Source organism: Talaromyces marneffei, chromosome 8, assembly GCF_009556855.1.
Source record: "Talaromyces marneffei chromosome 8, complete sequence".
NCBI lineage: Eukaryota > Fungi > Ascomycota > Eurotiomycetes > Eurotiales > Trichocomaceae > Talaromyces > Talaromyces marneffei.
This window is the reverse complement of record NC_072355.1, coordinates 1,350,099-1,372,738: the sequence shown is the minus strand read 5'-3', so window position 1 is coordinate 1,372,738 and position 22,640 is coordinate 1,350,099. Positions and strand designations below refer to the sequence as shown.

At 47.8% G+C, this 22,640-nt stretch overlaps 7 protein-coding genes across 7 annotated transcripts; 3 read left to right on the top strand and 4 right to left on the bottom strand.

Annotated features, from left to right (window-relative positions):
- Positions 1 to 65: 65 nt before the first annotated feature.
- EYB26_009846 (uncharacterized protein) lies at positions 66 to 1,682 on the bottom strand (the record flags this gene model as incomplete). Its single annotated transcript, XM_054269093.1, has 3 exons — positions 66 to 1,071; positions 1,133 to 1,501; positions 1,555 to 1,682. 3 exons carry the CDS (start codon positions 1,680 to 1,682, stop codon positions 66 to 68), a joined length of 1,503 nt encoding a protein of 500 aa, XP_054125068.1.
- Positions 1,683 to 3,213: 1,531 nt separating this feature from the next.
- Positions 3,214 to 5,390, bottom strand: EYB26_009845 (uncharacterized protein; the record flags this gene model as incomplete). The annotated part of the gene is made up of 2 exons (XM_054269092.1): positions 3,214 to 5,216; positions 5,282 to 5,390. The coding sequence occupies 2 exons, from the start codon at positions 5,388 to 5,390 to the stop codon at positions 3,214 to 3,216; spliced, it is 2,112 nt and encodes a 703-aa protein (XP_054125067.1).
- A 1,580-nt stretch (positions 5,391 to 6,970) lies between these two features.
- Positions 6,971 to 8,629, top strand: EYB26_009844 (uncharacterized protein; the record flags this gene model as incomplete). The annotated part of the gene is made up of 1 exon (XM_054269091.1): positions 6,971 to 8,629. The coding sequence occupies one exon, from the start codon at positions 6,971 to 6,973 to the stop codon at positions 8,627 to 8,629; it is 1,659 nt and encodes a 552-aa protein (XP_054125066.1).
- A 401-nt stretch (positions 8,630 to 9,030) lies between these two features.
- On the bottom strand, positions 9,031 to 10,394 carry EYB26_009843 (uncharacterized protein; the record flags this gene model as incomplete). Its single annotated transcript, XM_054269090.1, has 2 exons — positions 9,031 to 10,129; positions 10,189 to 10,394. 2 exons carry the CDS (start codon positions 10,392 to 10,394, stop codon positions 9,031 to 9,033), a joined length of 1,305 nt encoding a protein of 434 aa, XP_054125065.1.
- Positions 10,395 to 12,222: 1,828 nt separating this feature from the next.
- On the top strand, positions 12,223 to 12,856 carry EYB26_009842 (uncharacterized protein; the record flags this gene model as incomplete). The annotated part of the gene is made up of 4 exons (XM_054269089.1): positions 12,223 to 12,239; positions 12,380 to 12,493; positions 12,580 to 12,664; positions 12,725 to 12,856. The coding sequence occupies 4 exons, from the start codon at positions 12,223 to 12,225 to the stop codon at positions 12,854 to 12,856; spliced, it is 348 nt and encodes a 115-aa protein (XP_054125064.1).
- Positions 12,857 to 14,777: 1,921 nt separating this feature from the next.
- On the bottom strand, positions 14,778 to 16,563 carry EYB26_009841 (uncharacterized protein; the record flags this gene model as incomplete). The annotated part of the gene is made up of 2 exons (XM_054269088.1): positions 14,778 to 16,229; positions 16,288 to 16,563. The coding sequence occupies 2 exons, from the start codon at positions 16,561 to 16,563 to the stop codon at positions 14,778 to 14,780; spliced, it is 1,728 nt and encodes a 575-aa protein (XP_054125063.1).
- Positions 16,564 to 17,164: 601 nt separating this feature from the next.
- On the top strand, positions 17,165 to 21,628 carry EYB26_009840 (uncharacterized protein; the record flags this gene model as incomplete). The annotated part of the gene is made up of 3 exons (XM_054269087.1): positions 17,165 to 17,342; positions 17,396 to 21,131; positions 21,184 to 21,628. 3 exons carry the CDS (start codon positions 17,165 to 17,167, stop codon positions 21,626 to 21,628), a joined length of 4,359 nt encoding a protein of 1,452 aa, XP_054125062.1.
- Between the last annotated feature and the right edge of the window lie 1,012 nt (positions 21,629 to 22,640).

The window sequence follows — 22,640 nt, the reverse complement described above, 5'->3', positions numbered from 1 at the left end:
ATTAGACACAGAATAAAATATATGCATCATGCAATGGCCATTCAATATGATATCCTGACAAGTAACTACAGTTTAGACTTCATATTAACATGCACACTCTTCACCTGACTATACGCCTTCAACCCTTCCTCTCCAAGCTCTCTGCCAATTCCACTGCCCTTGACACCACCAAATGGAATTCTCCAATCCGAATCATTGCTCGAATTGATCCAGACCATGCCCGCCTCGATCCTGCGTGCCACACGATGAGCCTTTACGAGGTCCGTCGTGAACAACGCACTACCCAATCCATACGTCGTGTCATTCGCCATTTTCAGCGCCTCTTCTTCTGTCTTGAATCGCGCCAAACACACAAAGGGGCCAAAGACTTCTTCCTGATAAATCCGCATTTGGCTCTTCACATCAGTGAAGACGGTAGGTTCAATGAAAAATCCCTTTGCTTCTGGTGCAGCAGGCTTACCACCCAAAACAAGTTTCGCGCCTTCAGACTTGCCAATATCGACATAGGACATAATCCTATCATACTGCGCCTTCGTAACCTGTGGGCCCTGGAACGTCGCCTCATCAAACGGATCGCCCACTTTGCTGATATTCTTAATCTGAGCCTTAAACTTCTCCAAAAACGCATCGTACACATCATCCTGCACCAAAATCCTCGAGGTAGCCGTACAAATCTGGCCCTGGTTTGACATGATTCCAATATGAGCCCATCCAACGGCCAAATCCAAATCGGCATCGTTGAAGACAATCAACGGCGATTTACCGCCGGTTTCGAGAGTAATGTTTTTCAAAGTGGAGGCGGCCATCTTCATGATTTCGCGCGCTGTGGCGGTGCTGCCTGTAAACGCGACTTTGTCGACATTTGGGTGGGAGGCGAGTGCGGCGCCGGCGATGCGGCCATGGCCATTGACGATGTTTATTACACCTGGAGGGAAGCCGGCTTCTATGGTAAGGTTGGCAAAGTAAAGGATTGAGAGGGGCGTTTGTTCGGCGGGTTTGAGGACTACAGTGTTGCCGCAGGCGAGGGCTGGGCCGAGTTTCCATGCTGCCATTGAGAGGGGGTAGTTCCATCTGCCGCAGTCAGTTAGTTATGGTTTTTTCGAGACGATGAAGAGCAAGAGAGTAGACGTACGGAATGATCTGCCCACAAACTCCCACGGGCTCCCTAAGGGTATACGCAAATTTGTCGGGGGTGGTATCAATAACCTGTCCAAACGACTTATCCGCCCAACCGGCATAGTAGCGCAACGTCCCAATGACCTCTGTCAAATCTTCGTCTCGAGCGACGGTGAATGGTTTGCCGTTATCCCATGTTTCGATTGTGGCGAGCATGAGACGGTTCTCTTCGACGATGTCGGCGAGTTTGTACAAAAGCTTGCCTCTGTCGGAGGCGGGCAGGTCGCGCCATGAGGGTGAGATTAATGCTGCTCGGGCTGCGGCGACGGCTTTGTCGATGTCGGCGGTTGAGGCGGCATGGACGGACACTATTTCTGTTTCATTTCTATCACATTATGAGCATTAAAGCATCAGATGGGAAATAGTGCAGGGGCTTACGTAGGGTTGATGGAGGCAATCTTCTTCCCATCAGACGACGGCACCCATTCATTGTTGATGAAGAGTCCCGTAGGTTGGATATATGTTCGCCCATTTGGGGCTGTGAGTTGGACTTGTAAATTCGTCATTTTCTCTTCCTACTGAGTGCGTATGCTGTGGTAACACGATAATCTCTAGAATGAAGAAGGAATGTAATCAGTTATGTATGGAGAATTGGGAGTAAATACGACTCGGACACTGGATAAGCCACAAGGTCTTATCTGGTGTAGCTACCCACTCAACAGCTATGTGCTAACCAGAATGAATACGAGAAGACTAGACTCTGGACGATAAAAAGCAACGTGCTGATATAAAAGGGTATGTTCTCCGCATGAGACGTACTACTGCTGGTATGTAGCTAGTTGGCACTAAGATAAGTGGAGGAATGTTATCAGTGGAGCCCCTCTCGCATGGACTTGCTATGTTCGAGATTAGCGTCACGCTGTTTTAAGCGTCCACTGTTGACGTTTGATGCTCTGAATATTTGCACAGAACTGATGCAACGGTCGTCCTAATGTGGTTATTCTCAGGACCATTTCATCTTTGAAGTGTGTAACCTGTGCAACCTGTGTAACCTACCCCATACTTTTCATCGCCGTCTCATTTCGGGCCGCTTGCTGTCATCCCAGCTACCGCTATGCTTAAACACTCTGATGCTCGGCGACGACCCAATTAATCTTGTGCAATATGATCATGCTTGTAACACCTTATAGTTACTCGGAGTATTTGAAGGGCTTGATAGATTTTGAAACTGTTCCCAGCTATAAAGCCGTATCCGACGTTTGCCTTGCAAGTTAGAAGTAAGCTCCTCGGTACATCCATGTCGAACGAACTACACCCCTGTATCAGATTCGGCGGCTCGGAGCTTCAATCTCTTTGTTTGATCATGGCACAAAACCGATTGGGTCATCTCGCCGAGAATATACCAGTAGTAATAACATCCAGGCCCATATGAGAAAGTCAATTCGAACGTACCATGACCAGCAGTTTGAGAGGCTAACTTAGTCGGGGTGAGAGCTAAGGCTGGATTGTACCTGCTTAAATAGGAAATAGACGGTACTGGGGAGATTTTGAATATGATTCATCGCTGCGATCGCGTCACGCTTTTTACTTGCTTGTCATACAATTGAGTAACACATTGGCGCTTATAAACTGGTGTTGATATGACGGGGGTGGGTATTGTCAATGCGTTCTGCTTATACTGTACATCTATTGTACGGTCACATGCATGCACAAACCCTAATCCAGTCCGAATAACCAGTTCGACTCCTCTAACATCCTTGAATAGTGCTTGTTTGTCATCTGGAGAAGAAGCTACAGAAGCTACAGCGTAATGTTGATTAATCAGAGCTATGGATTTGCCATGTCTACTTCTAACATATACATTGTTCAATTTTGCTTGGACTCAATCTGAGTTGAATGAAATATCATTGTATCAAAGGATTTATTTGATAGTTATTGAAAATCGCCAGATATTGGCATACATATCATCATATAGAGTGAAAAATGAATAGGAAAAGTCTTTCCTATATGGACAATCTGAAAAGAAACCCGGAATCAATTCATTCAAAACGCCCTAGATGCTCATCTTACTGAAGACATCAACATGCAGTGTTCTATTTACAATCTAGACTGATCCTTCAAACTCTTTCCACCACCACAACACTTCCCTGCCGACGGAAACGCATCGTGCGAAACCGTATCAACACAAACCGCCGACGGCGGCACCCAAAGACCCGGATTCTTCTCAAAGAAATTCGACGCTCTCAGCATGATACTGACCGGCTCAGCAGGCATGATGGGGTAATCCTCCACACGCGGGAAATGCGTCAACCCAAACTGTAGGTAGCAGACGATATCGGTGTTTTCGATTGATTCGTTGCGGTTTGCCCAGTCTACGACCGTTTGGTTATCTGGGTGGTTGTCGCGGCCGTCGGATTGGCACACATAATCACCTGCAGGGAAGAGTTCGTAGTCCTTGTAGGGCACGACCCAGAGTGCCTTGCGGGCGAATCCGGCTCGTTTCCAGACTACGCTGCCTGGTTTGGGCAACAGGAGCGGACAATTGTTGTTGAGGATCTTGTATCCAACGGGCTTATGGCATATTTCATTGATGATGTTGGGGTTGACAATATCCCATGATCGACTTGTCTCGTGGCAGTATTCTGCTGCGCCTTCAAGGGCGGTACGGAGGGGAGTTTTCTTTGCGTAGAAGCCGTTTCCGTAATAGTTGTTGGGGGATCCAACGGGCTCTTCGGAGGGGAGTGCATCCGACTGGATGACGGAGTTGTTGGTGCCATCGATTTCGGGGTCGACACGTAGCGAGAAGATGTGTTGATGGTTCTGCGCGTTGATGCGAGGACCGACTTCGGTGCCCCAGGGGGCGGCTTGTTCGGTGGGATGCATGGGGTATGTGTTCAGTTGACCGGTGAGTTTGACTTCGAGTTTGTATGTGCCGTCAAGCGTGAAGGTGTGGTAGAAGCCGTACTCGTAATTTGCAGCAGTGATAATTTGAGAAATGATCAATTTGCGATCACGGGCTGAAACGACGGTCCCGTCGCGGTAGTCGGTGTGTTTGAATAGCAACCCGTTATCTTCTTCGTGAATGCAGATTGCGTTCTTGATCATGGCTGCTTCTCCCTTGCCTGTCGAGACGATGGCATCGAGGTAGTGAATAGCTCCCTTGCAGTCGCAGCCCAGTTTCAACGAGTTCGTCATCAAACCTGAACCGTATTCGCCGACGTCAAAGGCATGTTTCTTGTGGTGAGGTGTATCAGGGCTGCCATAGGGGACAACCATCTCAACAACACTGATCCTGTTGAAGAGCGTCCGCTCTCGTTCCTGGTATGGATCGTCGATACGCACGTCCGAAATGACGATACCTTCACGGTAATTGAAGCCAATATGCATCTTGTACCCAGCCCAGGACAATTCGTTTCCACGCATACGGAACGAAACACCCTGCGGCTGCGTGATATTGATAGGCTTCAAACGATCATGTTTGTACCCATCGCTAATAAACTCGGGCAAATAATTTGATCCTTCAAGAGGAACCTGTGTTCGCTCACCATTCACAGTGCGAATATCCACACTGAGGATTTCTTCGGTTTCCGTATCGGCCACAATCGAGAAGTCCAAAGGATGAGCGTACTGATTGTCGAATGCAGATTCGCGGTAGTACGCCAATCCCTGTTGTAGTCGGCGTTCGAAACCCCATCGTTCATCAACACCGATTGCCCAGCCGTCAATGAAGACCTTGGACATATCCGTAATCCCGATCTCCTTGCAGGCTTGGATCACGCGCGGGTCTTTACGACAGATGCGCTCCATGATATCCAAATCCTCAAGAGTCAATGTAGGCATAACTTCCTTGACCTCCTTCCATTCTTCAACGGTGGGCTTTGTCAAATTTACCACAACTTCGGCGCAGTTGGCGGTTCCGACTTCGAGGACAATTGCGAACACGCGACGATCAGGACGAGGTCCCAAACCCTGACGATACGCGGCATACTCGGCCTTGCGCGGTTCGCGAAGCGTAATGCAGTTGAATTTGACTTGTTTGGGGGATGCGAATTCTCGGATCAGCTTTGCAGCGAGGGGGATTTCCTCGATAGACAATTGATCTGTCGCAAGTCAAGTCAGTAAGCACGTTCTTTTTTTTTGGGCAAGACTGGAAGGTTCAACCTACCAAGTGGATGGGGCTGTCTCCCAGTAATTTGACTAGCAGCAGAACTAGATCCATAATCTTCTTCACGGAAAATTGTATAACCCGGTATAGAGGTAGTATCAGGCGCCATGGTGGTAGTTATTACCTAGGTATGTATCGGTTGTAATAGGAATAGGAATACTTCGACATCAAAAGAGGTTAAAGTAACAAACAATCGAACTTATTGCGTATATAAGAGCAGAGCGCTGTTGTTATTTTTCTTTTTTTGAGGGAGATAAGCATGCATTTTATACTCAATCTTGCGTGAAGCTCCGATAGAAAAGATTACGCTTGTACCTTCCGGATGCGGATACGCCGGGGGGGGGGGGGGAGAATTCGAAAGTGAGGCTATCCCGTTCCATCATCATTTCTATTAGTATACAAAAAAAGAAACGAAGGATCCCGCGAATTGGCGGAACGCCTTTCTCTTTGATACACGTTTATGGAAGTTGTTGGTATGGTTGGTCCTTGACGGGTTCTACCTTTCTAAATAGGGTTATCTGCGAGTATCGTGCCACTATGACCCGGCTTTGTGTAACGGGTTTATTCTACGATCTTGTACTCGGTTTCATAATGATACTTCAGATCAATCCTGACATGGAATGGGCATTGTTTGTTATATGTTGGGGTTAACCAGTCCTCAACGAGTGTAGAAACTTGAAGCTTCAACATGGGAGGGCCATGCGGTCAAGGCAAAGTAAGCACCTCGCATGTATGGCTTCGCTACTACAGCAGTATTCTGTAGTCATTAGCAATCGCAAGTAACTAACTTACTAACTACATATCGATGCATAGTTGATGCATACTCTGCTCTGTAGTTCCCACACCGACTTGTCCACAGAGGACAGACAGATACCGCCTGAACCTCCCTGATTAGGGCAAGCGATAAGCACCGTACCACCAAGCTCTTATCCAAACGTAATCTGCAAATGCCAAAGTGACATTCTTATCACTTATCAGCTCACCATACCCAAAACAGGCATTAAAAAGCCATTCATCGGTCCCTTAGGTGAGAGAGCTCAGTGCTCTAGTGCAAGTAGGGTTAGCTGGATCTACTATCAGCTGGTCTAAGCTGAGATCCCACCACGCAAAAGCAGCATGCCCTCTAGGCCCAAAACGGCATGTCTACGCCAGCGTCGAGATCCACATCTCACACGAAAATTATTTTGCGGGGAAGAAAAAAAAAAGAAGCTTTCCTCTGCGTCTCATTTTTGGCGATTCGGCCCTCGAAGCAAATTGGATCTCAGCTGGGGAAGTGGGCACTGGGTTAAATCAACTGAGTCAATGGAATGACAAATGAGCTGTGATTGGGGCCAATCTCCGAAACAGGAAGCGATTTGTCAATATCTATTCTTGAGTTACTACTACGAAGTCTAATCCAAGACAGAGCGTATGTGTTCAATGTTGAGATGGAGGGGATAAGACCTTCTTTTGATATTACCTAGGCACTCCTGGGCGGTTGGGGCTGACGATTGACATAGGTCAGCACTGGCATTGGAAGTATATAACACTTTCCTCACCTATCCTCTACCTGGGTGCCTAGGTTATTCGGTATCCATCTTATACCCATCTCTCCAAGAAAGAGGCAAACAGCACTATACAATCTCCATTAGAGAATGAGCAACCCCCCAATCCTGCCCACCAGCATAATCCTCCTCTTATACCACCAAAATGGACCCAAATATGGACGCTGAAGCCCACACCCCCCTGAAACCATCGAACTCAGTCGACCAAAGCGTCCTCGATGCCCGCGACCTCGCCGCCCTGGGCCATGACCAAGCCCTGTCTCGCAAATTCGACATCTGGAGCATGCTCGCCCTTGCCTTTTGCGTACTGGGTACATGGTCAACGTTCGCGCAAGACCTCGCTAGCGGACTCACAAACGGCGGTCCCGTAAGTATTCTTTGGGGACTGTGTCTCGTCACAGCCTGCAATTTATGTGTTGCCGTCTCCCTGGGCGAGTTGTGCAGTAGCATGCCCACCGCGTTAGGGCAAGCATACTGGGTCCACAGGCTCTGGGAACAGAAACGCTTCGGCCGTTTCGCCTCATACATGTGCGCATGGATAAACACGTTTGGCTGGTGGACCTTAACCGCCTCTCAGATCGGATTCATGACCAATTTCATGCTGGGCATGAAAATAATGTTCGACAACGAGTGGGCCGGTGCCAGCGAGGGGTGGGTTCAGTTCTTGGTGTATATCGGCATCACCATCGTCATCACCATTATCAATCTGGTGGCCTGTCGCAATGACAAATTCTTGCCCTATTTCAACGATTTTGTGGGCGTATGGTTTTGCGGGTTGTTTGTCGTGTTCAGTCTCGCGCTCCTGATTGCCGTGGGCACGAAACCCGACCTCTCGTTCCAGCCTGCGAGCTTCGTGTTCGGCAAATGGATTAATCAGACCGGTTGGTCGGACGGCGTAACCTGGTTCATCGGCCTCGTGCAAGCAGCCTATGGCTTGACTGCATTCGACAGCGTGATTCATATGGTCGAAGAAATCCCGGCACCTCGCCGAAACGCGCCTCGCGCAATCTATCTCGCTGTGGCATGCGGCGCCATTTCCGGATTCATTTTTATGTTGGTCTGTCTATTCTGCATCCAAGACGTGGATGCAATCATTAACTCCGCCACGGGCCTGCCCTTCATGGACCTCGTGCAAAACGCAATCGGCCTCCGCGGCGGCGTCGCGCTCATCGCTCTCTTCGTGTTTAATGGGCTAGGTCAGAGCGTGAGTATCGCCACCACCGCATCGCGATTAACATGGGGGTTTGCGCGAGATTCCGGTGTGCCGTTTAGTGGATACTTTGCGTGTGTTGATCAGAAATGGAAAGTTCCTGCGCGCGCGTTGTGGCTTCAAGGTGCTTTGGTTGGGCTCGTGGGGATTCTGTATCTCTTCGCAAACACCGTCCTCGACGCGATTCTGAGCGTGAGCACAATCGCCCTCACCATATCCTACGGCCTCCCCATTTTCGCTTTATTGGTTGTGGGCCGCGACAAACTCCCCGCAGGAGGCACATTCCGCCTCGGCCGTCGTGTAGGCCCCATCGTGAACTGGGTCAGCGTGATATACTGCTGCATCACGACGGTATTCTTCTTCTTTCCGAGCAGCCCGAACCCAGCACCGAGCGATATGAATTACGCCATTGCGGTGTTTGGGGTTATGCTTGTTATTGCGGTCAGCTTTTGGTTTGTGAGGGGCCACAAGGAGTATTTGTTGACGGAGTCGTCGGCGGAGAGGTTGATGGAGGCGCGGAGACTTCAGGATGAGGTTGATCATGACGTTGTGGCTGGACCGGTGGGTGATGCTGGGAAGAGCAGTCCCAAGTAATCAAATACGATGTATATTTAGTTGGGAGTTAATTATATGTATATAGCTTGTACAGATATAGGCGACTACGAGTCAATTACTTGGATGAATTATATCAATGTATTCAATAATCGATATTATTATAACACTGACAGCAAGAGCAGAATGTGTCTGGTAACAAGCAAAGCGACACCAAGCGTACAAGACATAGCTTGCAGAAAAATACCAATCCCACGCCAAAACAAACTGATGACAGATCCTTTCTTTCTGGATAGATGAAATGGATAACAAGAAAAGCAAGTCTCGCTAATTGTAAGAAATACAGGCTAAGAATATGATAGGAAGAAGAAAAAATAGTCGTGGCACGTCTCTATGGAGGACGATCAGGTATGTCGTCCGTATAATGATGATATATGATATATTTAGAACTCCGGCATCCCGTTGTTAGGCTGAAAATCAGCCAACCCAGACTGGTAACTGTAGAATTCACTGTCGAAGCAGTACGGGTTGAGGTGGTCCTGACCCAGTTGGTCCAAAGTCATGTCGGCACTCGGAGGTTGCGATATCAACTCATGAGTGTTGCCGGCGTCAAGGGCCTGGTTGAATGTGGTAAAGTCTTCGGTCTGCGAATGAGGAACAGGATCCAAACTGATATTGTCGAGATCGGCCGACGGGAAGAGTTGAAAGTCTGAGTAGTCATAACCAGTCATCATTGGCGGGTCGGCAAAATTGAACGCCTGACCATTAGCCATGTTGGAGTAGCCATCGACGTAAGAACCGTTGTAGATGACAGGCTCATTAGCTGACATGGTCTGGGAATAAGGTGAAGGCATGTGACCGCTGGACGGCGACGGAAGCTCAGTGCTAAGGCTAGAGACGGGAGTGGACATGGCGGGAGTCAATGGCATAGAAGGAGTAGGAGGAGTAGTCTGATTGGGAGATCCATCGGACGTAGAAGGAGTCTGTCCACGCTTGCCGTTCTTCTTTGACCGGACGTATTTCCAGCCATGAGCCTTTTCCATGTGTTGCTTGAGATTGCTCTCTCGCTTGGAGGTATATGTACATGGATTAAACATGCAGTTGTAGGCAGGTGGGTTGTCTGAATGACGGTCGTTGACGTGACGGTCACGCTCCTTCTCGGTCGGCCATCCGACGTGGTGGTATTTGCAGTCTTCGACAGGACACTTCCAAGGACGGGAGTGAGTCTTTTCGTGCTTGGTGAAGTCGCAAGGACGTTTGAAGACTTTGTCACAGTAGCTGCACTTCTTGTTGATGTCCATGGGCGGCTCGTTCTTTTTCCTCCTAGCCATGGAGCGCTGCACGTCGTCTTCGGCTTCTGCCTCGCCGTGGGCCTCGACCAGCGAGTGCTTCATGACGGCAGGGTTCTTTCGTGTCTCGTAGAGCACGGCAGGGTACATCAACGGACGAGAGTCAAGAGGTGAAAGCATGATGGCAGGAAGAGTCTTGTCAGAGACCCCGTCGAGGTTGAGGTTTTGGAGAAGAGTGGAGGGAGACTCCATACTAGATTTCAGTCAATAAAAGAACAAAAGGATCAGAAAGTGGGAAAAGAGCAGACATACGTGGGACGGGCGTTGCCGTTCTTGTCCATCGAGGGGTTGTCCAATGAACTGTTGTTGTCGGCAGGTTTCAACGACTGTTGTTGCTTCTGGCAGACTTTGAAGAGGACCACAGGGAAGGCACACTTTCCTTCCAGTCCATGAACGGGAAGGAAGTGATACGTGACTGACTGTAACAGCTGGAGTAGATAATTAATCGGAAAACCCATTTCGAAAGGAAAAAGAAGGAAAACAACGGAACACGGCTAACAGATTCCAGACATTCGATAGTATAAATGACTTCATGAGATGGGGTTGAGGATGGAAGAGGGAAGCAGGGGAGCGTGATGGGGGAGGGTCGAGGTCATCGAGCCTGTAAAAGTGCTGCCTAGCCACAACGTGACGACGACCTATTTGCTCTGGGCCAGTCTGGGGCTCTCTGACTGGCCCGCGCGGTGCCTGCCCCACCCGGAGCACTCACTGCCACGGCGCAATACGTGTGGGCACTAAGCCGTTCTGGGACTAGCCACACGTGATAGGCGGTCTTCGGAAGGATGAGGCTCAATTCTTTCTCTGGATTCTATTCACTGGACAGAACACGTCTTACTCGATTGGGCCTAGTCGAAAGCCTAGTCCCAGCCAGTGACTCACAATCATCCGTTGTGACTCATCCAGCTGCTCACTAGGCAAGTTAGTTAAGGCACTAAACTAACTACGGAGTAGTCAACCTAAGCAGAACAAGGTCAGTATTCCACGTACTTCTACATACGTGCTGTTTGTGTCCCACTTTCCCAGCTGATACACCAAGATTTGGTTAAGTTCATTCAATTGAATCAATTAATTTACCTAGATTCCGGCAAGTCACGTGTGGCGGAATCGGATAGATCGTGTAGCGCTCGTAGCACAGCCTCCACAGATTCCACTCTAGCCGCTTCCGGACCCCGTCAACCGTGTTTTCCGACATTTTACCATTTTACAATTTACTTTCAACATAGTAGTACTACACAGTATACTCAGAGCTCATTGAGCGAGCTGAGGAAGCTGGATATTTCGATTACATCAATGATCAAGAATTGCGTTTTTATTATTTAATTCATGTCAATTGTGTAGTTAATGGTTCCCGACCAGTGTATACGCAGTCCACCGATACGTTTGTCTTTCAGAGGGCGATCGTACCGTACCACCACTGTGCCCCATACGTAGTACAGACCCCCTCCAAATATAGCAACAGTTCAGCTCCTCGTAACCAACTCGTACTAAGCCTATTCGGGTGCTTGATCACAGTGGTTGAGCTGGTCAAGAACTTAAGAAGTCAACCAGAGTAAGCATCACTCATTCCACCTCGATGAATTCATTGGGGAACTCCCTTCCCTTTTTCGCCTAGTAGTATTTAAAATTCACGAAACATCCATGGATGATCTGGATTTATAATTCGAGCATACGTAGTACTACGTAGAGTGTAGCTACCGCAAGAGAGTTGGAGAGAGGACAGTGGATCCATTGTTCGCTGACCCTTGCCTTGGCCCTTACGGCGCTCCACTCTCCACCATTTAAGCCTCAGGCTGCCAGGCACCCACGTAGTACTACGATAAGCTCTGGAGAAAGGAACAGGAAAAGACACAACGACAGAGACGGACAGAAAATAAAAAACAAAAATAAAAACATTTATAGCAGTGAGCATCAAAGAAGACTTTTCACTTCAACTTCAATAAACATGGTCCTTGATGTTGATCGGTTTGACTTCCAATAGCCCTCGAACTTCAATCAAGCACAACGAAGACCCCTGGACGACCCAATACACATCCGTATTCGAGCCCTAAGTCAACCAGTTGCCTGATTCTCACTCAGCCAATATCCAGACTCTAGGCTTCTTTCACGCCAGGATCTAGGGCTCGTATTATCTCATCTTGCAAGACAATTAAGGTGTGGCGCTTCGCTCGTAAATGCATGTAAAAGTCAATGGCATTGTTCGTTCCCTGAAGAAGTAAATAATTCGGACCAGACCCCATGACATGACTCGAATCAGAAAGTATTAAGTGCCGTTCTGTTTCCGTTACGATGTTTCCTTTACGTAGGTAAGATCTATCTAGTCTCCTCATTCGTCCCCTAACCGCTGTGTTCCCTCATTTCAGAGAGCACTTGTGCCCACACTTGGTACAACTAAGCAGATTCTTCTCCACATATATAACAACAGAAGACCGCTGACAACAAGTAGAGCCACAGTTACTGCAGCTGGTGTTCTGACCCGGGATGACAACAGGTGGATATGCCCGGCATTCAGGGCAACAGTCGTGGTGGCAGTTGACGCACCGAGGGATATTTGCAATGAGTAAAGGGCCATTGCTGCACTCGTGCTACTCTCATAGTTTTTTTGATACTCAGAAAAATGTAGCCAGACTTCTATTTCCCACCAAGGGCGGAGATTATGGCACTTACACAAAGCCATGTTATTCCTGATCCTGACATTCTGGACTGTTGGGTAACTCAAGTCCTTAGCGAAGTCAGTAATGATTTGATATGCGACAGGTTGTTCCGTTTCTCTGAGCTTACAAATTTGTAGTGCTCAACGCTTCTGGTCTGGAAAGTGGGAGATGTCTTCAAATATCTTCTCAGTTCTCTTTCGGTCTCGGTTATTGCCAACTTCCTAGCAGTCACTCCTGGTTTCAGCCTGGGTTTGACCGTCCTTATATAATTTTTTTCTTCGAAGCCATTCTCTGCTTATCCCTCGCCATCTAGTCCAAGATTGGGTACGCATTCGGCCATCGAATTTGCCATTTAAAGAGTCTGTATAATCCACACAAAATGGATTTTATGAAGTTATCCCCACATTCAGATTCAGTCCGACTCCGAGAACGAACCAAATCGAGTCCGAGATCGCTTTTTTTTATTTTTCCCACAAGGATTTTCTCTTGCATGTGAAGGCAACGTGAATGTGAGTGGATAGAAGGTTCTCCCTTCAAAGTTGAACGAGGTCTATCAGATGACCAAAACCAAAAAAAGTCATGCAACATAGAATTCAATTCTATTTTTCGATGGTATATGATGTCCTACCCATGCTCTCCGACTGGATCCAAATCCTAAACCAGGAAACAATGTGTCGATACTAAGCGCGCTGTCAGTTGAGAATGCAAGCAATAAGAATGATCTTAACGGTGCCACGTTGGTAATGCAGGAAAGAAATTTTCATTCACAATTTACCGACATATTGACATGCTGATACTTAACGTTGATGTTGTGCAGATGTTTAGATTTTGGCTGATGTAACAATGGGGTTTCTTCTTCTTCTTTTTATTTTGCTGGCAAAACATTGAAGGGTTCTGATATTGGAGTTCGGTCTAGGTTTTTTTTTGGTTGTAAAACATACCCAGGAACTGACTTAAGATCAGGACTGCTGCCCAATTTTCCGACGAGACGAGAAAAGAAACGATTTGGAATGTGAACATGTCAGTACATAGTTGGTATACGGTCCAAGCAAGATTGTCAACTTGTGGCTTTTGACATACCTGTACCCGTCGGGTTGGGCCTTATTTGGCCTTTTAATATTAACCAGTTCAGCAATCAATTCAGCTCGCGGTGTCCTCAGAGAGATCCTGGGTATGCAAGATGAAAACAATTGAGTAGAGTTCTTCCCTTTCTACCGAATTTCATCGTTTACCGGAATAGGAAGGAATGTGTTGCCTTGAAATTGAATTTGTTCTAACTTAGCTTGGTAAGGAAACTGTTCATGATCATCGGAGATGTCTTGTATTGTCGGAGATTGATAATCTAGGTAGCCGGACAGTTTATTTGTTATTTCCTTATTTTGACCGCTAGATAGGTGCGATATTTTGGTTGCATATTGAGAGACATTGAACCAATTGACCATTTTCGATGTGGAAGTCCGGTAGATATAATTCCCAAGTCACACGACTGCAACGCAAGTTCCACGATCTCCAATTTGTTATCATGTTCTCAAAGCAAATCACCAAGCAGACCTCTTCTCAAGCAGATATCAAGGCATTTTTTTTTGCGTTTAATCGTTCTTCTGCTGAAGATCGCATGAATGCTCTTGAAACCAGAAAATCGGGTCATGATTCAGACTGCTTCTGCATACTCGAAAGTATGACGATGTATTAGATATATGCCCTTCCTTTGAAGTTGATATAAAATTTCATGGAATAGATGCCCAATGCCTTTTGAATTGAAAACCTTATTATACGAGTTTCAAAGTCATCATTGGAATCTATATCAGAGGTTTTGATACAATGTAAATGACTGACTCGACATTGATATCATTCAAATAGAATCGTTACCATCTTCGGCCAGGTTGGATAGTACATCGGCGAGGTCGTCGTTGACAAGCTTTGGGACGAATAGACTGGGGACGTATCAAGGAGGAGGAAAAAATGGAGGCAGACCTGGGCAACATTCAAGATGCGCGCTTGCCGATGAGCCTCGGGCGTTGGGATTATCCTTCTGCACATTTCGTGGTAATGGTAGCTTTGTTTCTAGGTACCTAATAGAAACGTAAAGTAGAAGACACAGTTAGATATGGTGGCTCTTATATTAATCGATGGCATAAAGTTAACGAATCTATATTTATTCCAGTAGTATGAATACAGGAGTTTGACGGACTAATCTTCAAAGCGTTGATTTCCCAAATCCTGCCTCTTCAGATCAATCTCATCCAGAAATACTGAAGTAATCAAGCCTAGTCCACTCAGACCGGTCATGGTATAGAAGATTATCTGAAAACACTCCAGATAGACTCGCAACACCTGATCTAGCGTAGACTTAGAGATGTCTAGTAGCCTCAACTGATCAATAAAATTCACTGCATTAGAAGCGTCGTTCAATGTCGACAAAACTCCTGTCAGTTGCACGGTACTATCAGAAATGGTTGTTGAAAAGACACTATTGAAAATTGCCGAAGATATTGTAAGACCGACAAGGCCGCCAAACATGCGAATTGATAGAAACTGCGCAATAGCCAGGCCTGTATCGTCCACATTCTTCACACTGGCTTGCATGGGAAGAAGGTTCAACCGTAGCAACGCAACACCTGATCCCCAGAGAATGGAAAGCCCGTAACGCATCGATGATGAGGAGCCCACATTCAATAATGCCAGTATGCCCGTTCCCAATGTGAGAATGACCCATGAGAATCGTAAAAGCCAGACGTATCCTCCAAACAACGGCACCATCAGCATTGCGACGGCTGCGAATACCACGCTGATAATGCTTGTGGGTAATAGTGAGACGGCCGATGAGATTGCAGTCTCGAGCTCTACAGCCTGATAAAGCAAGGGCAGGTATTGTAAAAGGGAGACTAGAATTATACCATGAATGAAGCCCCCCAACAGTGTCATATTGCCGGTCTTGGAGTGGAAGAGCCGATGGGGAATAATTGGTTCCGTGGGCTTTGCTTCGTAAAAGACAAAGACGAAAATGACCGCAACTCCTATTAACATTGGAACAAGTGTCTGCCAAGCTGCCCATGGATACAAGGAACCGGCCCAACTGAGTGGCACAACAAAAGCTGTGACTCCGATGACGACAAGTACTATGCCAATCCAGTCAACGCGCTTCAAGTTTCCAGCGAGCGTTGCATCGAGCGGAACGGGGCGAAGCTTGAGAAAGAAGAACAGCAATGGCGCCCCAATTCCTAAGAAGAAAAGGTTGAACCATCCAACCCACCTCCAACTAGCATAATTCGAGAAAAGGGCGCCGACGGTGGGACCCATGATATTGCCAACAGCTGACGGAATAGCCATCAAACCGAGATAAGTCGATCGTTCCTCTAGCGTGGTCATGTCTGCGAGAATCACCTCTGCCAGAACATCAATTCCTCCACCGCCGAGGCCTTGGAGAACCCGTCCGACAATGATGGTGTTCATGTTTTGTGCAGTTGCAAAAACAATGGAACCGATAAAGAATAGCCCCATGGAAGTGTAGAGAGGGGGCTTTCGGCCGAAGGTATTGGAGATACTGGCCCATATTGGTTGGATGACCAAACCACAAAGGGTGTAGGCCAAACTCGCCCAGAATGACTGAAGACTCGAGCCATGCAAATCACCAGATATAGTCTGTGATAGCATTAGTTAGTTCATCTAAGACATAAGTGGCACAGGAATTATGACTGACTGGAAGGGCAATACCAAGGCAAGTTGCATCGACTTGAAAGACAAACAGGCTCGCCGCAAGCCCTATGAAGGCGAGTTTGAAGGACAGTGACTTTTTTGTCTTGGGCTCGGTAGAACCAACATCTAATTGCTCTTCAGGGGCTTGCCGCTCCGCAACCTTCTGCGCTTTTTCTGTGTCATCGACTGTTTTCGGATTATATTCTATGTCCAGTCCGTCTGGAGTGTTAGTAGTAGAAATTCTGGCATGTGGACTAACGGTAGTCTCGGGATAGCCCATTCTGAGTGCAAGCTCACATAGACGAGATGAGAATCTGATCTGTGGATTTTCACCACCGAATTGGGGGGGGGGGATCAAGGAATTTTAAAGTCGGCCATTTCTGGTTGGGGGGCTGCAAGGCAGCAAGTATTTATATTCACTCGGTGAGCATTGTTTACAGTCTCATTAGTGAGAGGCTGAGAATATTGGTGTCAACATATGGGGAAAGGAGACAAAATCTCCAGCTTGCAATAGACGCCTTCCCGAATATGGCTATCCTGTCATATCGTGCTAGTCCTATTTGGCGTTAGCGCCTCCAAGTCAACGGACCTCGGCTAGTACCGGTCGCACATCCGAAGCCGTGGGTGAGCTACTACTACGCTACTGTAGGTCGCGCTTGCCTGCCGTGCAACTGCGGGCGGAGCTGCCGTTGCCCGTTTGACGTGCTATGCGCTTGCTGCACTTGACACTGTCGAGGTTCAACTTTCCTACTTGTACTATACCAATGATTGTTTGATTTGGGCATGATTGCGTATTCCGCCGTACTATGGTATCGTTGAGTCATTCTTGCCTTCATTACTAGTCAGCATATTCATTTGCTGTTGACCGCAGCTTCTCCACCATGGCAACAGAGGCCGCTCCCGCAGCTCCTGTTCACAAACATCGCAGAATGAGGAAACGTATAAGAGCGCGATCTCCAATATCAGGACGTCTGCTCCTCGACAGTCACCTACGTGGAGATGTCGCCGTCCTATCTGACGACCTCGTCACCGACTTGTTTCCCAACGTCAATCTGACAGGTAAAGAATATGTGGTGGTGGCTTTCACATGACAGTGCTGACCTTGGATACAGAAGCCGGACTGAACAAGGATCCAAACGAAGGGACTCTTTATATCGCGATATCTCCGTATACACCACAATACCACTCTATAGACGACGTCCCATGGACTATCATACCTGCTCGAGTACAACCCACCGAAAAGTCGCAAGTCGCCCCAATTTCGCATTCCACCGTCCTCTTCCCGGCATCGGCGAACTATCTACAATCATTCCTTCAGACCCTGGGCAAGCTTGATCCCACACGCCATGCCATTCAACCATCACGACCATTGGAAATTCGAATCTTGGACGTCTCGCCTCTCCATCTCGAAACCATCTACGTTACGGTGGAGCGAAACCTATTGCGAAATCTGGATGATGTACAAAGCAAGTTTGGCGGAGGGTTCAATACCCAGGCGCATGGAATCAACGGCTCTTGGCCTAGAGGTGGCAAGGCGATGGAGATCAAGCGCTACACGAAGAAAGCCGCTGCCGAAGCGGAAGAGCGGTTGACTGCTGCAGTGCGCGAGGCTCTGTCAAACCAAAAGGTGGTCCATGTTGGTGATATCCTGCCACTCCCGTTGCCTTCGCATCCTATCACTCATGCTCCTCCCCCGCCGGCGAAAATCACTTTTTGCGAACCGGTTGCGCAGGGGTTGTTACTTCCTTCAACGAAAATTGTGCTCGTGCAATCTCGCCCTCACGGAGCTCGTCCTCATAAAGGATATACACTGACGGGATCGAATTTGTTGAAACGAGCTGTGGAAGAAGAGGCAGATGATACTGCAAACGAGCAATTCTTTTCCGCTGCTGAAGATCGCGCTTTAGAAACGGAGATGGAAAGCACTACTCCACCAGATGATTCTGAGACCGATGTATCTACGGCCAGCGACCATGATTCTTCGGATGACTCTCTTGATGATATGATTTCACTAGCAGCTCCTCAACTACCACAGCAACCCTCGGGCGTCATGTCGGCTATGTCTTCAATGACCCCACGGGCAGGTGGCCGCCGGATGGACGGTACTCACACACCAGGCTCGGTTATATCCACGTTCACGTCTGGTACTGCCCGCCCAGGACGCATGGGGGGTAAAACGTTTAAAGCCGAAGGTCTCTTGAATCGAGTTCCAGTAGACTTGCTACATCCAAAACCTAAAGAGGACGATGATACAGACGCATTTATCTACGTTGACATTAATACACTGGTCAAAGTAGGGTGTTTTTCAGGTGACTGGGTCCGTATCGAGGGGACAGAAGAGCCCTCATCCAACCCCTTTGCGTCTTTAGCAATTGGAAGCTTGGGACTTGGAGATGAAGACTCGGGCAATTGGCGAGCTGTCCGTGTGTATGGAATATCCGGTTTGCCATCCCCAAAGCCGCGCTATGCAGTTGGCTCATCTTCAGACCGACGATCGAGTGTTTCTCAACTGCCGGGACAGCGACTTACGCCAGCTGTTTTCGTGCCACCCATACTTCTCAGCAATCTTGACAACCCGAAATATGTGAAACTTTCTCCTCTGCCATTTGCGTCTGCTCATAACACAGCACGACCAGGTGTACACCAGCCCTCCAAGTCAACTTCTAGCAAAACCCCGCCGGTAGCTAAGGAAGTGACTCTTCTCAAGATTTCTACTCCGTTATCCTCTGACCGATCGATCCAACCAGCTTTGTTTGCCGGACTACGGCGCTACTTTGAGTCCAAGAAACGACTTGTCAAAAGTGGTGATCTGGTTGGTATAAGCGTCGACGAAAGCCTGGGCAGGGTAGTGTACTCCGCCGCAAAGACCGAAGGCGGAGCCGAGGATGACCTGACTTCAAAGCTTGGCTTCGTCGCCGATGCTGCACCCGAAGAAAATGCGTCTCGTAAAGTAGGTGTTGCTTGGTTCAAAGTTGGACAAGTGATCGCACCACCCCCTGAAGAACAAGATGGAGAGGACCAATGGGGCGGTGTAGCCCTGATAGATTCATCAAGTACACGGATGGCGCAGGCAGGCAGCCTAATCAGTAGGGTCCCAGGGACCTTGAAAAGCGGATGGGAATATTGGCTGGGCGTCAAACGTCTTCCTAGAGCACATAGCGATGTGCCGCAATCGCATGGTATAATAACCGAGCTACCGAAATTCTTCACATCTCCTATCCAAAATAGGGTTAGAGAGTTGATTACAGCTGCAACAAGCCCTCGTGCTGTACAGCTAGGAATGCCTCCAGTTGTCATTCTTCTGACATCAACTCAAAGACATATTGGAAAGACAACGTTGGCCTCGCGTGCATGCGCTGAAATTGGCCTTCACGCATTCACTATTGATGCCTATGATATACTTACAGAAGGTGGTGCCAATGGCGGTGATGTAAAGACCGAGGCATATATGAAAGCCCGGGCGGACAGAGCGCTTGCTTGTGGTCCCAATTCTACAGCCTTGATTATACAGCATATTGACGTGCTCACGGCCGACAGAATCGTGACTGCTATGAAAGAGATCGTCGCAGAGTCTCGTGTGATCATTGCAACTACGACTGACGTGGATAAGATACCAGAGGGAATCCGGAGTCTGTTCACCCACGAGCTGGAAATGACTGCACCAGAAGAAAAGGAGCGAGAGGGTATACTGCATAATGCAGTTATTGATTTGAGTGTCAAGATTGCTCCAGATGTGGATCTTGCAGCTGTTGCTGTAAAGACGGCTGCGCTTGTGGCCGGCGATTTGGTTGACGTCGTCGAACGCGCGTCTCTCGCAAAACTCGACCGTCTTGAAAAACTTACTCGAGCAGCAAATGGCACAGTAACACTGCGTGATGTACAGTTAGCTGGTGGTGATGCAGCACGATGCGTTACCAAACTCGATTTCGATCTAGCTGTTGATGCCGCCAGAAAGAACTTTGCCGACTCAATCGGAGCGCCTAAAATCCCTAACGTCACATGGGATGATGTTGGTGGTCTGAGTAATGTCAAAGATGCTGTCATGGAGACTATTCAACTTCCTCTTGAGCGGCCAGAATTGTTTGCCAAGGGTATGAAGAAGCGAAGCGGCATCTTGTTTTATGGACCTCCTGGAACCGGCAAAACTCTCCTTGCCAAGGCTATTGCGACTGAGTTCTCGTTGAATTTCTTCTCTGTTAAAGGACCCGAATTGTTGAACATGTATATTGGTGAATCTGAGGCAAATGTTCGCAGAGTGTTCCAGCGAGCTCGGGATGCACGTCCATGTGTCGTATTCTTTGACGAGCTGGACTCGGTGGCGCCTAAAAGAGGAAATCAAGGCGACAGTGGTGGTGTTATGGATCGAATTGTCAGCCAGCTGCTTGCAGAATTGGATGGCATGAGTGGCGGCGATGAAAATGGTGGTGGTGTATTCGTCATTGGTGCTACCAATCGGCCGGATCTACTGGATGCTGCTTTGTTGCGTCCTGGTCGTTTCGACAAGATGATCTACTTGGGTATTTCGGACACACACGACAAGCAGACAAAGATTCTCGAGGCTTTGACTCGAAAGTTTACTCTCAGTCCGGACGTTTCTCTCGCGCGCGTTGCGGAACGGTTGCCATTTACATACACAGGTGCCGACTTATACGCTCTTTGTTCTGATGCAATGCTTAAGGCGATCACACGACAAGCCACGGCTGTTGATGACAAGATCAAGGCGTTACCTAATGGACCAGTCAGTACTGCGTACTACTTCGACCATCTTGCCACCCCGGAGGATATATCTGTTCTGGTGACGGAAGATGACTTTTTGAATGCTCAGAACGAGCTTGTCGCTAGTGTTAGGTCAGTGTCTTATTCTGTGCTATTCAATTTCGATCAAACTAACAATAAACAGTGCCAAGGAACTTGAGCATTTCGAACGTATCCGTCAGTCATTTGAATCATCTACTACCAAAGAAACAGAATCCTCGCAACCTCGCACAATCGCTGATGCGATTGAGGGCCTTAGCCTGGGTGGCGAGATCGTAGCAAATGGGGGTCCTGTCATGACCGGCGACAGCAATCACACGCACAAAGGAATCGGCTCAAGACAATCCAGCAACAATCTCAAAGGCAAGAACAGTCGCATCGTGCTAGCCGGCAGCGGCAAGGGCAAGAGTAAGCCGATCATCAACGGCGGTGGAGGAGACTCCGATTCCTCATTCGATGGGTATCAGCCCAGCTTACGCAGTGAGAGTACACACTCACGAAGTTATGATGTTGGGGAAGAGGCAGATGGAGATGCGGATGATTATGTCGTGAAGACGGATCATCTACGGGTTCAGCATGATGTGGATTGATACCTGATAGCATTGCTGATACACCATTGCATGTGATTTTGCAGATATGTATATATAGTATGAAAGTATCTCTTTCCTGTGTTATGTCCATCCTTTTTTCCGGAGTTCTTTCCAAGGTTCCGCCTTCAGGGGCCTTGATCATAGCATATACTATCACGTTCCCGTTCGGATTCTAGATGCAGGCCCATTCTAGGCTGGTCAATTTTTTCTTCGAATAAACTCCAAGTGAATACTTCCATCCTTTCAGAAGCCTACGGGTTAAACTACGTTGTACCTACTCTGTACTCTGTACGTACTACGTAGTACGCAAAAGGATAAAAGTGGCGCTCTCTAGCCCAGCCGCCCCCACAAAACATAATTGGCCGATCTGCTTTTGGTGAAGCTTGTTTTTTGTACTTTTTTCTGGGCAATTAATCGACTCGGTGAGTTGAACTGTATGCGATTGGTGCTCAACGCCGAATGCTACGCTTGTCATAGCTCAAGGTGGTCCTTTGAATTTTAGACAGAGGCAGGGATGTTTGTTTTGGACTTTTGGTTTCCCCACAGCTCAGGCAGTCTGAGAGTATGAGTCTGAGAGTAAGAGTCCGAGAGTTTCCTATTTAGGAGACAAGTTGATATGTTGAATTGTATTGCTCAAATGGTTGTATTTACTATACACTTCATTACTCTCAAATCGCCCTAAAAAAAGAAGCAACAAGAACGGCCGAATAGCTCCGTAGCAGCACTTTATGTACTAGATGGAATGTATTACACCACGCAATGACAAACCATCAAACTCCACCTGTAGCAATCGGTGTGGACCAAGAACCACTTTTTACTCCATTGACCCCATAGAGTCCATATAAGATAAGAAAACGAGCCCAGAAAAGGGTAGATCGCTGATAAGAGGCGGTGGTATGACTGGGTTTCGCAGTCTGGTAGGCAACTTTAGGTAGTCTTTGAGCTTGAACAGCAAAAGGGATTCGAAAGAGCAGGGACTGACTGACGTATGACTATTGACAATGTATGGGCC